At 41.9% G+C, this 16,781-nt stretch overlaps 1 protein-coding gene across 2 annotated transcripts in view; it reads left to right on the top strand.

Moving 5' to 3' along the window:
- The window catches only part of PPP1R1C (protein phosphatase 1 regulatory inhibitor subunit 1C), a 57,106-nt gene that overhangs the window by 17,970 nt on the left and 22,355 nt on the right, over nucleotides 1-16,781 (top strand). For both annotated transcript variants that reach the window (XM_084829829.1, XM_084829833.1), the window contains exon 3: nucleotides 14,064-14,104. In XM_084829829.1, the coding sequence (XP_084685955.1) occupies nucleotides 14,064-14,104 (41 nt within the window). The remainder of the gene's footprint in view (nucleotides 1-14,063; nucleotides 14,105-16,781) is intronic.

Consider the following 16,781-nt stretch of genomic DNA (forward strand, 5'->3'; position numbering starts at 1 on the left):
AGCACCCTCCTGCCCATGTTCCCCAGCAACTGGTGTATATAGGCATACTGTCTCTGATACTGGAGATAGCATATAGCCATCAGGACTAGTAGCCATTGATAGCTTTCTCCTCCATGGATTTGTCCAACCCCCTTTTAAAGCCATCCAAATTGGTGGCCATCACTACATCTTGCGGTAGCGAATTCCATAGGTTAACTATGCACTAGAAATATACCAGTGGAGTACTGTAGCAGCTAGGGATGCTTGAGGAATTAGATCTTTGTGAATTCTGATGCTGACTGACCTGATCCACACCTCCCAGACTAATGTATGGATCAGAAGGTAATTATCCTTTGGATTTTCCACTTTTCCAAATTTTGCCATACATTTCTCAGCTCAGGAAAAGTGCCCAAATGCGTGTTTTAGGATCAAATATGTATCTGTGCTTACATTTAGATAAAATACCTTTAGAGATGCATATTTTGCATCCTGCTGACCTGTCTTTGTGGTGATCCAGCACTGCTTCACTATTCTAGCAGGGTGTGTTTGTTATAACGAGGTCCCCAGAATGAAGAAAATAAGCATTCTAGCCTCCTTCTGTAACTATGACAAAACACAGGGAAATAGATAGGTTTCATCTACTAATGCTTACATTTGTCTCAAGTCTAGGGACAAAGAGGTGAAAAGGGAAGGAACAGAGTAAGGCTATCGGAGTCCACACAGGGAGCCATTTTTATGAAGCAAGAAAACCATTCTTAGCAACCAAGAGTAGCAAGTCTTTTCACATCACCTGAGATGATTCCAAGAAAAACCATAGTTAAACTTTCTAAACTCCAACAGGTGGTTTCTGGATATCCCCCTGGTTTTCCCTGAAATATTATTTCCATTGTTAGGAAAGTTTTCTCCGCTGAACCAAATTATATCAAGAACAGATGTTGAAGAAGCATTGCAACACTCCGCACAAAGGGTTTATGACTAATCTGTGCATGCTGACACTTTTTACCCAACTGGCTCACTATATCATACTTTTAAAAACAAGCACGAACAGATTTTCTTCCTGGAATGTTTAAGACAGCTCTCATAGAGTTATGGAGATGTGTGTGTGTGTGTGTGTGTGTGTGTGTGTTTTATGTTGCACTGTAAGATTTGCAGATGGAAAATTCAGCTTGTTGTAGCAAGCAGCTGGAACCGAAGTCAAACCAAGCATGTAGCAGAGGGCACTTAGGGTCATCTCTGAAGCAGTTCTGTCCCAAACTGGACACAGGTCAGCTGGAGACCTAGCGAGTGATGGCATGATTGCTAGGGAAGTGGTTTCTAAGTTGTGTCCTAATACCAGTGTCTGGCTCTGATTTAAAATGTATTCTAGCTCTCTTTCCTATATCTGAAAGCATGCTTAAGGGTTAACAAGGCTGCAGGACTCACACAGAATCTGGGATTAAACAGGGAGCAGGGAAAGAGATGCGTCTCGTAACTTCAACGTTCTTTTCAACAGCACTGTGAGAGGCGCGCAGCATCTTTTGGCACAGGAAGTTAGTAGCTAGCAAAGCCAATAACAGCTGTTTCCAATTTCAAATTTATGCTTATGGTTTAGTCATAAAATCTTCTGACAAGGCCATACATCAGTAAAAACAGTCATTAACAACTACTGATTTTGCATATTTTCTAAAGAAGACAACACAGCTGTTTTTTCTCTGCTGCAATGATAAAAATACAAAAAGTGCATGTTTATTGGTGCATTATTTCATTTCTTTGACTTTAGGAATTTAGGATAAGGGCTTATCATCTATCATTCCATGGTAAAACCATTTGATCGCATTAAGCAGTGCTGGATATTAGACTGAAGCCGAACACAGACCTGGAAAAGCTGGTACGGGCTTATTTTGTTTCCTGCGGACGATAGGTAATATCAACGTTGTCCTAAAGCCTAGTTCATGCATGCACGTACATTACTTATTGGTAGCAGTGTCAAGTGTTGACTCGCATATGCGAATGAGCCCCCACAGATTAGTGCTGGCCAATGAGGCACAATTGACAGTGGGGGCTGAGGCAGTGTGCTGCAACCAGCACCATGCAAGAGCTCAGTTGCTGAATGGATAGTAGCCCTTGCACCCTGGGCACATGCCCAGAAGCCATGTGCGACCAGTGCTGGAGGCCATACCTCTACTCTCACTGCTGAAAGAAACTTCCTGTCTCCTTTGCCATGCCATGGCCACTGGCAGTTTTACCTAGCAAACCAGCTTACCAGCCCCATCACTGTTGCAAATAGAACACTCCACACCACATTGAACGTGATGCTCTTCATTGGAGCCTGTTAATACATTTGATTACAATTCGTCCAGTGATGAATGACCCCCAAATCAACTAACGTACATGCATGAATTAGCCCTGATCCATTTATATCTATTACTAGCTGTGCTGTTGACCCAATCTAAGTACCAAAGTAGATGACAATGAAAGCCTCACTCCTGATGCAAATAACAGCTTCAGGATTGAGGGGACTTATTGTCATTGGGACCAAAGCATGGAGGAAAGAGTTAAACTCTCCCTCCCCAGCCCCTGCAGTCTCAGTACTGCTCAGGCTTTCCAGCGGCTGCTATCTACGTTGTTTAAAATGTGTACATTTAATTCCATCCACACATTTGATATCATCTCTGGTTTGGGCCTAAACAAACCAGTCCTTACTTAGTCCTTACTTTGCTAATCAGTGAAATTTGGAGGCAGACCAACTTTCCCCAACTTTCCCATGTGAATAAGAAAACATGGTGGCTAGACCTGAGATTTTGGCAACCACCAAGATCAGCAGAATAGGCATGGATAAGGGGCGGCTAGATTAGACTTTTTTATCAACTTAAATTTTATTAAACGTTAGGCAAATCTTTTCACCAGACTAGTACATTTAAACAAACATAATTAAATAAACAGTAACAATTGTAATTCAGTTTTAAAACAATTAAGGGGAAAGAGGAAAAATAACCAAGCTGTAAATGTCCCAACGAATAATATATTTATCACAATGCAATAAATGAATACTCCAACAATATGTTACAATGTAATCGAGCTTCTAATTGTGTCCTCTTTCATGTCTAAATATTTCAAGAACAATTCCTAATCAATTTTAAATCTCATCCAATATTCCATGTCTCTGAACACATGTGCCCTATTATGTGAACTTCTCCATTATCAGTTGGTTCCCAATTTTATTGTACGAAGTTGTAGGCGCAATTTCACTGGGCCTTTCCAGTGTGTAGCTATTACAATTTTTGTAGCTATCAACAATTGCATTGTCATGCCTTTATGGGATAACCCATCATGCTGTTCTGTGTACTTTCCCAATGTTGGCAACTTCTGTGTTTTTGTTACATACTGTTTCGTTATTTCTGATATAGTCTTAAGCATATCTGAACAAAAACCATCCTATTGTGACATTCCTACATATGGTCTAGGGAACCCAACATATAAGATCCTGTCTTGCAGAGATTATTGCTTGTTTTATACATTTTCTGAACTTGGAATCATGTTACCACCATTTGCCATACTGGGACAATTTTCTCATTTAAACCAATTTCCCAGCATATCCATAAATCTTCTGATATTCCACAAAACATTCTCAACATTAGATAAATTGACCATACTTTCCACTCTCTCTGTTCAAGTTCTGTTGATGATACGTTCTCAAAGTCTGTCAATGGCCTCCTGATATCTACCAGTATGTGTGGTTTATGTACAAAATACTTAAGAGGTAGATACCAAGGAATTTCCATATGTTCCAGTTTTCACCTTAGACTATTCATGGATATATAATCTCCATTAGAAAGTAAATCAAGAAACCTATACATAGCCTTTCCCTTCCAGGACCCATATGGGCAAATGCCATCCTTAAAAAAAAAAAAAAAATCCAGGCAGGCCATTAGTGGTGATAGTAGCAAAGCTAATTTTCTGCTCCATTTTCCTCAGTCTCTGCAATGAAGAGTCTATGTGCTTACAGAGATTCTGTGATCATGATCTTTGCCTTATCAGGGTTTCCAATCACAGAATTTCTGTAAGTTAGTTCAGCTTAACATGCTTAAAGAGCCCCACATAGAACTTCACGCTCCATGTGCAAAGCTCTGACTGACAGCGGGTGCATGGGGGCATTCAGAGCAGAGCTTACGTGCACACCTACATCCTCTTACACACCTACCTGTAAACAAGTGAATGCCTGCACCTGCATAGGGCTCATGTTCTTATAGATGGATTATCAGTCATGGACAACAGTTTCCAGAGGGTAGTCATGTTAATCCATTACAGTAAAAACAACAAAGAGTTTTGTGGCACCTTAAAGACCAACCAATTGATTGTGGCATAGGCACTTATGGGCAATAGTCCACTTCCTCAGATGTCATGGACAGTATCCTTTGTATATACGTTGACAGTAGAAAAACACTTAATTGCATATTCTCTACTGGAGAGTAATTAGATTTTATTAGATATAGTATCAATGACTAATATTTAAATGTTTTCCTCCAAGTTATAGTAGGAGTAGATTTAGTTTGTCAAGGATATCATTTTGGGACTATGTTTGCTCTTGCAGGGATTAACATATGAAAGAAGATAATATTGGAAGCAGAAACTAGTGAGGTTTGTCTGAATGTAGTTGGCAGCTTGGAGTAGTTGGACGTAGTTGGCAGTTTGGAGATGTTGGTTCCAAGAAAGGGCATGTTGGTTTCTGATGGCCACACCGGAGCTTCATCTCGGCAATCATTCTTTGTTCTTCCTTTCCCCTCCTAGCTGATTTATTTTATTAAATTTAATTAGCCAGAGGCAGATTTATTGATTGCGGAAGCAGAAGTACTTCTAATTGGCATGTTAGTTGTAATTTATGCTCTATAGAACTTCCTTATCTTTATGAGTCTTTGCATAAGATAAGATCGTTTCTGTGGATATTATTCCATGACGTCACCAGCATGAGATAAAAACAACACACCAATGGAAATATCCATCAGAGCCATTAAGTTCATATGTTTCCTTTCATGTATAAGGTAAATATTATTTTAAAAGCATTTATATGTGATAAGACAGTGTCTGTAATCAGGCAAACCATTGAGCCCAGGGGTTCTCTGAAGCCTCAAGCAAAGGTCTCTCACCCAGTTTTATTTCCTAAAATACTCTAACTAAGATTGAACCTGGTACCTTTTATATATGCAAGTGACTGCTATTTTTGCTGTTACTGCTGTTAATGTTTTATTTTTTATTGTTATTTATTAAATCTATTAATCGCCCATCTGGCTGGTCACCCAGCCACTCTGGGTAATGTACAGCATATAATAAAACAGTTTAAAACAATAAAATTCTACAATAAAAATGTTTTCTAAAATACCCTAACCCACCCCAAATGCCTGCCTGAACAACCACGTTTTTAATGCACGGTGGAAGCTCATTAAAGAGGGGGCATGGCGGAGTTCCCTAGGGAGGGAGTTCCACAGAATGGGGGCCACCACAGAAAAGGCCCTCTCCCTCGTCTCCACCAGTCTAACGTTGTTGCTGGTTTTATTGTTGGCTTTTATTGCTGTTTTTATTGTTTTTATGTTTTTATCACTTTTAATATTTTAACTGTTTTTATGTATTTTATTGCTGTGAGACGCCTTGGGAGGGCTTCTGCCTTGAAAGGCGGCCAAGAAACGTTTTAAATAAATAAAATCGATACAATGCACTCACTGAGAGGAGGGCTGCTTTGTAGGTTATGAAATCAGCACAGCAGGTAAACTGCATATGTGCTGGGCATACCCATGTGTATTCCCCATAAGGGTTGAAGGGTATATATTTCTCCTAGGCCGCACTGTATGTGCATGCCATGAGCACCCAGAGCCAATTGCAGCCCTGTGGGTACATTCACTACAAACAATGGGTGGAACCCAATGCCGCCCTCACGCAGGCGGCCCAGGCATGCCAGCAGTGGCAGCAAGCAAGCGGCCAGCCCAGCTGGAGGCAGTGCACATGTGACCGTTCCCACTGGCAGCTGCGACATAGTGCTTCTGGGGGGGAGCGCTGAAATGAGCGGAAATGCTCATTTCTGGAAGCGGCAACTTGGAAGCGCTACATCGTGGCTGCCAGTGGTAGGGGCTGTGTGCACACCACCGCTGGGGAGTTTCTCCACGACAACAGAAGGAGAAATGAATGGAGAATTACCCGGATTTTTTCAAGGCATTGGCTTTGGCGTGCTTTGGTCCACGCAGGGCTCCATGAACAAGTGCACCACACCAGAATAAGTCTCTTCACAGAACATACGCCTGGGTGGGGGGATTGGAGTAAACGTCATCAGACTGGCGGGGGCTGCTCAACCAATAAGAGAGGCTCCCCCCCTCCAGGCTCTCCTTTCTCCTTCCACTGATACACCTGTAATGCGATGGATCGAAGCTTAGCACTAATTACTTCCTTACATCAACAAAGCAAACAGTAAGGAAACACAGCTGCAGATCCTTTGTTACTTGGTAAAGTCCTGGGAGGTCTCTGCGCATGAAATGTTCTTGCCAAAAATCAACCTCTTTCTTTCTCTTTCCCCACCCCTCACCCCAGTAAAGACATGCAGCCTGGAAATTTATGAAACAAACTTCGTTGACCACAATGGGAGTTATTTCTGAGGCGATACCTGTGTCCCCAAGCTATGCCCGATTCTGCCAATTTCTTTTTTTTCTTCCCCTTTAAAAGTGCTATCTCACTTTGCCACTATGGCACATCTGTCCAGCGACATCCACACCCCCTGTCTCGCTATGTCATTATCACGGAATTACTCCACCATGCAATTGCTCTATCACACAGTTGCTCAATTGCGTGATCAAGCAATTGCGTGGTAGAGGCATAGTGAGATGGAAGAGAGCTCACCTAACCTGAAAGGAAGCAGTTAAACAAATCACACCTACAAAGGGGTTTTGAATGTCACTGTGCCACTATTATGCATTTGTCTAGCAATACCTATGCCCCCTATCTCACTATCGCACAATAGTGCGATAGTGAGATAGGGGGTATAGGTATTGCTGGACAAATGTTCCACACTGAAATAGTGAGATAGGCAGTGTGCATATTGCAGACAAAAGCTCTATTTTGATTTAATGCTTTACTTTTTAAAAAAAGTTATAGGCTGCCCGGAGGAGCACACCTATACTTTGCGGGGATGGCCACCAGAGTTTAGTGGTAGGCAAGGAAGTAAATGCCAGGAGGTAGCTCAGAAATCTGACAGCCAGCCCTGAAATGGCGGAAACACCAGGGAAACACCCCTTCACCATGCCATGGTCAGTGAGGCCATGGCCAGGTGAAAGACACACCCCTGGGAAGGGTTATCATGCCGGAGTAAATGTGGAGGCTGGTATACACCACCACAGAAGTGCAGGCAAGCCGAATTAAGGAAAACAATCGGACTAAAAGTAGTTTGAGAAGAACCAGTTTTTCTGCGATAAAAAACTCCGGGGTGGCTGTGGGATGGCCACAGCATCATATATCCCTAACGACCTCCAAACGCAGCTAGCTCGCAGCAAATTTCTCATGGAGACACCCCCTGGTGGGGTAGGCCACCCATGTGCTGCCGCCAATGTGTCTGGGCCACCTGTGCAAGGGCAGCATTGGATTCTACCCCCATCTAAAAATGCTTGCATTGCTGTCATGTGTCCCTGAGTACACCATGGGTACATGAGGTAGTAGGCTGAATAATTTTGTTTTATGTGGCTGACAAATGTACCTAAGGCACTTGCACAACTGGCAAGAATCATTAGGCCAGCAGGAGAGAACATGTTTATTTCATGTTGGGTTCTGCATTTCCCTGGGAAAAAGTGGTTGGGGCCGCATACTGGTGGTGGCTGGGATTGGGACGGGTGGTGAGTGGAGTCAGGATTAGTGGTGGCTGGGACCAAAGCCAAAAATGGGTGGGGCCACCCTGTTCACACATATCCATACACCCCTACTCACACTCATCCATCACTGCCCCCCCCCCACTCACACACACATCCTTACAGAATCAGTGGTAGTTCTGTCCTCCCATGGACAGTGGAGGTTGGTGGCTCCGATTTCGGTGGGGCTGTGAATCCATTCTGGGTTTCAGCTAGAACCAGGCAGAACTCTAAAGGGGCTACCCATGGTTCTGAACCCTATGCCCAAAATAGCTCCATTAGAGTTCTGGCTGGTTCTGATTGAAACCCAGAATGGATGCACAGCCCCACCGAAATCGGAGCTGCCATCTCCCACTGCCCATAGAATATGTTTGGCCCCTTCCTTAGCCATTTTAAAATTGGCCTTAAATACCTTTTTGTTCCAGTCTAATGTGTCATCAGACCCGTGCCTGAGATCCTGGAGGGCTACTGCTGGTCAGAGTTGACAATATTGGACCAATGCTGTGACCTGGAATAAGGCAGCTGCCTATATTCTGCATCAGGCCAACTGCAAGCTTGAAATAGATATGTATTTATTTTATTTGGATGTTTATATCCCTCCTTTCTATGGTCAGTTCAAACGCAAGGCGACTTACAAATACTAATATAAAATTCTACTTGGGGCCAGTTCTGCTCTTTGCATCAGGCTAAATGCAAGCAGCAGTTCAAATAGAGATGCCATTCTCCTCTAAAACTTATTCAGCTCTAGCATGAATCTCTAAGAAGAGATAAATGGTTTTGACTATCTTTGGGTGTGTCAGAGAGTACGCTCGTAAATGACGCTATCTGGAAGTGTGCTCAGTAATTTTATAGCTGAACCTTGTAGCCTTTCTCAGATTGTGTCATTCATTACAAAGCAGCACCATAGAAACAACCTTCCTCCATTCCAGGGAACTATTTACACGTCATTTTCAATACATATAATTTCCTATTACAATTGTCCCATTGCCTTATTACTTGGTGCCAGGAACTGATAAGCACCTAGACTGTTTCTATTATAATCTGGGCCCTCTTATCAAGAAGCAGAGTGTTAGCTCTACAGAGAGAGAGCAGGAGCTACACCAATACAAATTGTCAATAACAGAGCAATTAGTTTACTAACATTCAAATACTTCCTTAATTTTGCAGAACATTGTAGGGCTTTTAAAAAATATAGATAGATTATATCTCATCTATATCATTGGAATTCCTAACTGGTAGGATCATTCCACCTAACACACTTTTTCCATAGAGAAAAAGTCAAGAAGACAATCATCAACTTGCCTTAATGTTGTAACAAAGGGCTTGCCTTTATATAGGGCCCAATTACATTCCAATCTTACCCCTAACACAGACCCAGTTTGAGATTCTGAGCTTCCCTACACCAGGCTGTTAATTGCTGTATCTACTTTCGGCTTCCTCTCACAGAATTGAGATCCGAGCTCCACACAAAGAGCTTTTCCTTGCCTGCTTTTCTGCAACATAATGTCTAGGTGGAGTTGTGCTATAGCAGAATAGCACAAACACACAAGTAGAAACAGCACTTTCAGAAAGAATACCTCATTATCCCCATTCTAAAAAAGCCTGGGCAAGTCCTTTGAAAAACAGATGCAAAACTGGAGGATCACACCGTCATGTAAAGAACTGTAAACAACTGTGAGTGAGGGATCACAAGCACACAATAAATGCCTTGTGTCAAGAAGCTCACTAAATAGTGATGACATTGGGCTATTTCACATGAAGGTTATGTGTGACAAAGTCCAGCTCCTCACTTCAAAGAGTTGAGTCATATTATTCAAAGTCTTCAACTAGGGCAGGGCACAGGCCCAGAAGGCTATCCAGCCAGGAATATGTGCAAGGGAATCTCCATAATACATGGGAGGGAATTACCATACAGCAGCCTATCCAGCTAGGACTGTGTGCAAGGGAATCACCATAGTAAGCTGCCTTATGCCAGGTCAGACTATTTGCCTGTCTAGTCAGGATTACCTGCTTTGAATGAAAGCACTTCTCTGTGGTCCCAGGCACAAGGTTTCCCCCGTCCCCAGCTACCGAATCCTTTTTCATTGGAGATGGGAGGGACTGAACCTGGAATCTTCTGCATGCCATGCTCAAACACTGAGCAATGGTTCTTCCACGTGACTCTGGCCTCTGATTTGATTGGAACAGACAAGTTTGCTCCATATCCATGCTAAAGTCATAGTTGAGTGCCATTTGTGTGGTGGGGGTGGGGGGGAGAAAGAAAGGTCGGATATAAATCCATTTTTTAAAGAATAGTTTATTTAATCAACAGCTGACTTGCAGGATTTATATTGAAATCATCTTGGAATTAGTGTAGATGCCACCTGAACTTGTGTTTACACCTAACTCAACTCCATACTTGGCCATCATGGTTGTTAGTAGCACATCCTCCCAGTTGCCCATGACAGAAGAGTAAGTGGGCAGTGAGCAAAATGTCAAGGGACTCCCTGGCGAATGTTAGTTGCTGGAGACATGGGTAGAGCAGAGGTCAGGAAACACAGAATCATAGAATAGTACGGTTGGAAGGGGCCTACAAGACCATTGAGTCCAAGCCCCTGCTCAGTGCAGGAATCCAAGTCAAAGCATCCCTGACAGATGGCTGTCCAGCTTCATCTTGAATGTCTCCAGTGTGGGAGAGCCTACTACCTTCCCAGGGAACTGGTTCCATTGTCTTATTGCTCTAACAGTCAGGATGTTTTTCCTGATGTTCAGCCGGAATCTGGCCTTCTGTAACTTGAGCCCATTATTCCGTGTTCTATAAAGTTGATCTAAATTCTGCTGGTTCAAGGTCAGTGCAGAACAAAAAGCAAGCAAGGAGATATAAAAAGTATTTTCAGAGCTTTAAACATGTTTGCTGTTTAATATGCAGCCAAGACCCTGATAGTTTGTAAGAAATACATAATGAATTAATATAATAGTCTTGTACAAAATGAGGAAGATAGGTTTATTTAGCTTGGGGGGGTGGTGTAAAAGGGGTTTTCAGACATGTGTTCCCTGTTCTCCACCTGGAGTCCTCTAGTTCAGCGCAAGTCAGAGAGCCTACCATTGCTTTGAAGGTGATGGGGGCTGAGCTCTCTCTTTCCCCTGCAAAGCAGGCATGAAGAACAGGGCTCAGAGACCCCACACCTAAGGACGTACTATTTCTGAGCCCAGTTTCTCCCACCATTCTACAGTTGATTAAGAGGTGAAGGGGGGAATTGGGGAGATGAGCAGGACTGTAGGAAAGCCAACTGTTCAGCCAGCACAGTTCTTTGCAAGAATCCCAGCAACTGGCAGCCATGAGTTGGTTCACCAGAAATAGTGATTCATCAATACACCCTAGTTTTATCTTCTGCCCAGCTCTGGTTTAGATCATGCTTTTTGTTAGGTTATATATTCTTTTCCCCAGTGCCTATGTAGGACTACATTATAATCCATGTGGTTACATCCATTTAATTAATGGCCATTTTTGTTTATTTTGCTTGTCTGTTAATTGGAAAATTGCTAGCCGCAGTATGGGCCCTTTTTAGTAAAGATTCTTCAAGAAGAGATGTTCAACGTTTACTGATTTCTTTCAAAATAATTTTTTAAGGCTGCATCTAAGACATCAACTGAATTCTAAAATTGATCACAATACATTTTTGAAAGTTATTGGGATACAAAGAGAAATGGCATCCTACTGTTTGTATTAGACAAAAACAAAACAGGTGAGAAAAAATGAGGCATGATCATTCCCTTCCATAGGCTGATCTGATGGAGCCATGTTGGTATGCCAAGTTTCAACTTGGGGTTAGTTCCCAATCCTTGGTCCCATGTTAATTTTGAGAGATGCAATGAATAATGATGTGTGTGCTGGGTGGAGATAAGGAATGGCATATTCCCTATTTCATCATAGAGTGGTGTATTTTGTTGTTCGTGTTGTTAACAATGCTTTCCATTCTGGTTTTGTCATTAATGTTCCTGGAAGGATTAATTAATAATTTAGATGCTGATTAGCATGTAAAATGCTGTGGAAATATAAAGTACTTAGTCCCATCGCACTGGGGTAATAATAATAAAAAAGAGCCTCTAGTTACTCTTACAATGGTAGCTAGGTATTGTTCTTTAGGGGGCAATCCTATGCATGTTTAGACAGAAAAAAATCCTACAACTCCCAATCAGTGGAGGCTGGTGGTTCTGATGTCATGTGGTGGTGAATCTGCTCTGGGTTTCAGCCAGAACCAGCCAGAACTCTAAAAGGAGCTGAACCCTATCCCCCAAATAGGCTTAGCACATTGGATAGCTCCTTTAGAGTTTTGACTGGTTCTGACTGAAACCCAGAGTGGATTTACCACCACACTGACATCAGAGCCACCAGCCTCCACTACTCCCAGCATTCCCTAGCCAGCCATGCTGACTGAGGAATGCTGGGAGCTGTAGGACTTACCTTTCTGTCTAAACATGCATAGGCTTGTGCCCTGAATGAGAAGCTTTTATGGTGCATTGACTTTCTGATGTGGATGCAGAGTATATCCTATTCTAGCTTTTTCTTGGTAATTATATGCAAGTACAAACACCTCCATGGCAAAGTCTCCTTTGATAAAAGGAAAACAAAAGAAAAATAGACACGATCAATAATTTGCAAGAGAGCATGAGATGCCATGGCAATGATGGATTAACAGTGGTTTTATGAGGTGAAGAATTGTTTTCCCCTGAGACTGTGTGTGTAAGTATGTTCATCCCACAAATACACCCTCTTCCCCTGAGATCTTTTTAAGAACACTCATGGCAAGGCTTGCAGGGGGCGGGCACAGAGGTTGCGTTTCCTCTGGGGAAGCAGATCTGGCTGTGACTATTTTATAGTTACGTCTATTCCAATTTCACTGTAATTTTACAATTATTTGAAAGACTGGTAAGTAATTTCTTATGAGTGTGGGAGTTCCCATGCACACAAAGAGCTTCCCCACATGGAAGAGCTAGCCCTTTCATTTCAATTGAAACAAACCGGGCACCTCTTGCATGTGATCACTCCAAATTAGGGATGCATGGATTTTGTAAAATCCATTCCATCTGCATTTCACAGATTGTCTGATGCCTTTCATTCTGTCGTCCTCCCATCAACAGAATCAGTTGTTTCCCCAAGTTTCCCAAATTTGTGCAATTTTGCACTTGCAAAATTTGCACTTGCGAAAATGTGCAAATCCACCCCCATATGCAAGCCCCCCCCCCAACGTGCAACCCCCCAAATGAGCATTTTCATGGGTTCGTCTATGGGGGAAATGTGCATTTTCAGCCTGTTTTTTTTTTAATGTATTTTTCTATGACTAAATTTGCTTAAAATTCTGGAAAGTAATAAAACCAGTCCATATGTCTGCAGAATCCATGCAACTTGGGGGAAAACTGGTCCGCTGCAAAATTCACAGCTGAACTCATTTGATTCCATTGCGGATTTCTCCAGCATCCCTACTCCACATACACAGTGGTGCACAGGTGGGGTTCTAGACCAGAATACAGGTGTGCTGAAAGCTTTCACATCAAGGATCTCCTGTTGTTCACAATGGAAGTCGAGATTCAGGACTTTCCTTACTTTATGCTGAGCGTTGACAACAACATTCTGGCCCCAGTCATACATATTAAAAGTTTTATGAGAGGGTAGATTTAACATAGATTTATGGCATAATCCTATGATAGTTTACTCAGAAGAAAGCCACATGAAGTCCAGAGAGGGTTAGTCCCAAGAAAGTGTGCACTGAATTGAAGCCCCAAACTGCTTTGCATGAGTTATTATATGGTTGGTCCCCAGGGGTGGGCCAAATGTGGGATCCCAATCCAGCCACTGGGGATCCCCAAATGGCCATGCTCCATTTCCCCCAACTGCTAATTATTTGGTGGTTTTCCCATTTGGGGGCATTTTTCTCCCTTTCTAAGAGGTTGAAGTGCCTCTCCTAAGGCTTAGTTCCTGGCAGTAAGTGATTCAAGCTCAAAAATGCTGGCCCCACCTTTTGCCTTCGGCCCTGCACACTACTGGAATGCAGTCCCTTGAGAGCTTCTCTGAAACTGAATCCTGCCCCTGGGGTTGGAAGAGTTTCAACACCCCTGCTATACACACTTGCCTTGGACTAAGGCCTATTGAACTCAGTGGGTCTCACTTCAGAGTAGGCCTTGCACAGAATTGTACTGTTTGTCTAGTTTATGTGGTGCTTCCTCTAATTGTGTTTTTCTGTCCTGTAGAAATAGATGAGAAGAGAATGAACAACAACTCCCAAGATGAAGTAAGTTAATTATACTTTAAGAAATATATTGCTTCATTATTGTCTAAGAATAATTTAGAAATATTGTAATTCTTCCCCTGATGTACTGCACTAGAGCACAACAGTAATTCCTGTACTGTGTCTTGGGATGTAATGAGAGAATTGCTAATGTGATACATACATACATACATACATACACATACACATACATACATATATATATATATATATATATATATATATAAAATCGTATCACATTAGTATCATATATGCTCAATAATGTCAGCCCTGTGATCCCAAAACATTCACATATAGAAGACATTGTCCACTGAGCCTCTGTATGACTCACTGGTTTGGGCTTAGTTCCTTTCAATCAGTCATCTCTGGGGACAGATAAATCCAGTCTATGAGCTTCTCTACATGAGGCTGTTAATCTGATGTATCTACTTTTGGTTTTGTTGCAGAATTGAGATCCAAGCACCTCACAAGGAGCTTTTCCTTTCCTGCTTTTCCACCACATAACCTCTAGATGGCACTGTGGTATAGCAGAATAGCACAAATACACAAGTGAAAAAAGTAGTTTCATTTGCTTTCACTATTAAATGCTGCATTTTCCCTGCTCTAACAAGAACTCACTGGAAGTGCTCATTAGATACAGAAGCGAAACTGGAGGGTTATGATGTCATCTAAAGAACCTGTAAACAACCATGAGTAGGGAATGATGAGTGCACGATAAGTGCCTCATGTAGAAAAGCCCTATCTCTGCATCACTTGTGACTGATCCATTCAGTCACTCCATAGAAGTACGTGCACTCAAATGAGGCTGCCTGGTGTATCCCCGCATGCTCAGAATAGCGACTTGCACAGACACACAGGGGATGGGCTCTTCTGGCAACAGATATTTCTTACTCATACACACCTTTTTGGATGTAAGAGTGAAGCATGCCTCCAATTTTAATTCAGAAAAATAGCATTAATGTATCTCTCAGCTATTTAATATTTGATAAACACTGGCTAATGCCCATAAGGCTGTGATCCTAACTGAATTTACTAGCAAACGCAAGTCCTAAGGTGGGCCTACATATGGACTTATGAAATATGTAAACTCAGAACTGAATCAGATTTTAAACAACTGGATCTGCAACAGAGTGTTGCAGTATGGAGTGCTTCTGTTCTGTATTCTAGCCAGCCAGCCATGCTCTTTTCCAGGATACTCCATTCCATTCCCATCCCTACCCAGTTTTCCATCTCTCAACATTCCATGGCTAATTAGTATGCTCAGTCCTCATTGGGCTGTTTCCACCACCACCTTAAGGTTCTCCCCCCACCCCGCCTAATTTTTTGTACTTCTGCAAACCTTGGGTTTTCCTTAAGTATGCTTCTTCAGCATGAGTGGTGCCATTTTGACTGCTTAATGATCCACACTCACCTGTGAATTTTGGAAACCGAGAGAATAATATGTAGGCCCATCTGAGGTTAATTTCTCTCACCTCTGTGTGCTCTTTCTCCATCCAATTCTCTTTAGTTTTATTGGAGATTCAGACAGACAAGCATTGCTTTAAATAGCAGTGTACACTATTGATTTTTTCTTCAGATTTAGCTCCAAACATTTAAAAGCATTCAGTGAGGAGGATCAACATCCCATCATGCAATAAATATAATTAGCACTCTCTGAATGTACCCAATCATTTATTCATCAATAGCAACTTTCCATCCATTACTGTAAAATATTATGAACCGCTTTATATAATATCATAGGTCAACTGATATATCTGCTGAATCTTCAAGGATTAGAGTAGCTATGTTAAAAATATACTTCTTAAATATGTAACAGACCCAAACCTCCAGGGAAATGGAATAAGGCTTTTTAAGTGAAGATTTTAAAATAGTATGAACTTTTACTCTTTCACAACATTAAAGTACAATTGGGTAAACTTACAGACCTTTTAGGATGCTACAAGAATGACATCATTTAATGATGTGTCATTCTGTTGTACCCAGACTTTTCAAAAAATGGCTCTTTGCAACATAAAAGATAACAGTGCATGCCTATGCATGTCTACTCCGATGTAAGCCCAATGCCATTCAGTAGGGCATACTCCCAGGAAAGTGTGCATAGGATTGCAGCGTTAGTAATATATTTTAAAAATGTGGTGCTCCTGCAGTGATCCTTTACAATCAGAATCCTAGTGGCTGTTAAAAAGAACCCACTTGCTCTCAAATTCCTGAGCTACAGGTTCTACATTTCTTTTTCATATAATTTCAGTTATTTTCCCCAAAGAAACAATATCCCTAATTTTTCTCAACCATTCAGAAATAAAAGGAACAGCTGCAATTGTACAGTGCCTAAGCATACCATTCTAGTGCCAACCAATAATAAAATAGAGGGATCTCCTCTAACTCAGAGAGTCTCATAGCAAAGTATGTGCACACACACACACACACACACCAGATTTCCAATCATCAAGTGCATACAGAGAAGTTCACGGGAAGAAGAAGTAGAAATATACTAGATATGTACACAGTGCTCATCTTTCTTGCTTTTCATGCAAAAGTAGTACTTTGGGATGGGGAAAAATATTTCCTACAACTCCTTTGCTCACCTTGTTCATTGCCTGTTTATCCCCTGATGTGCTGCTGCTTCAGTCCTATTTTATTTTAAACTGCGTCTTCTTTTCCTGATAATAATGATCCCAGC

This window comes from Heloderma suspectum, chromosome 1 (genome assembly GCF_057233095.1).
Source record: "Heloderma suspectum isolate Gila_16-S chromosome 1, 16-S_ref, whole genome shotgun sequence".
Classification (NCBI taxonomy): domain Eukaryota; kingdom Metazoa; phylum Chordata; class Lepidosauria; order Squamata; family Helodermatidae; genus Heloderma; species Heloderma suspectum.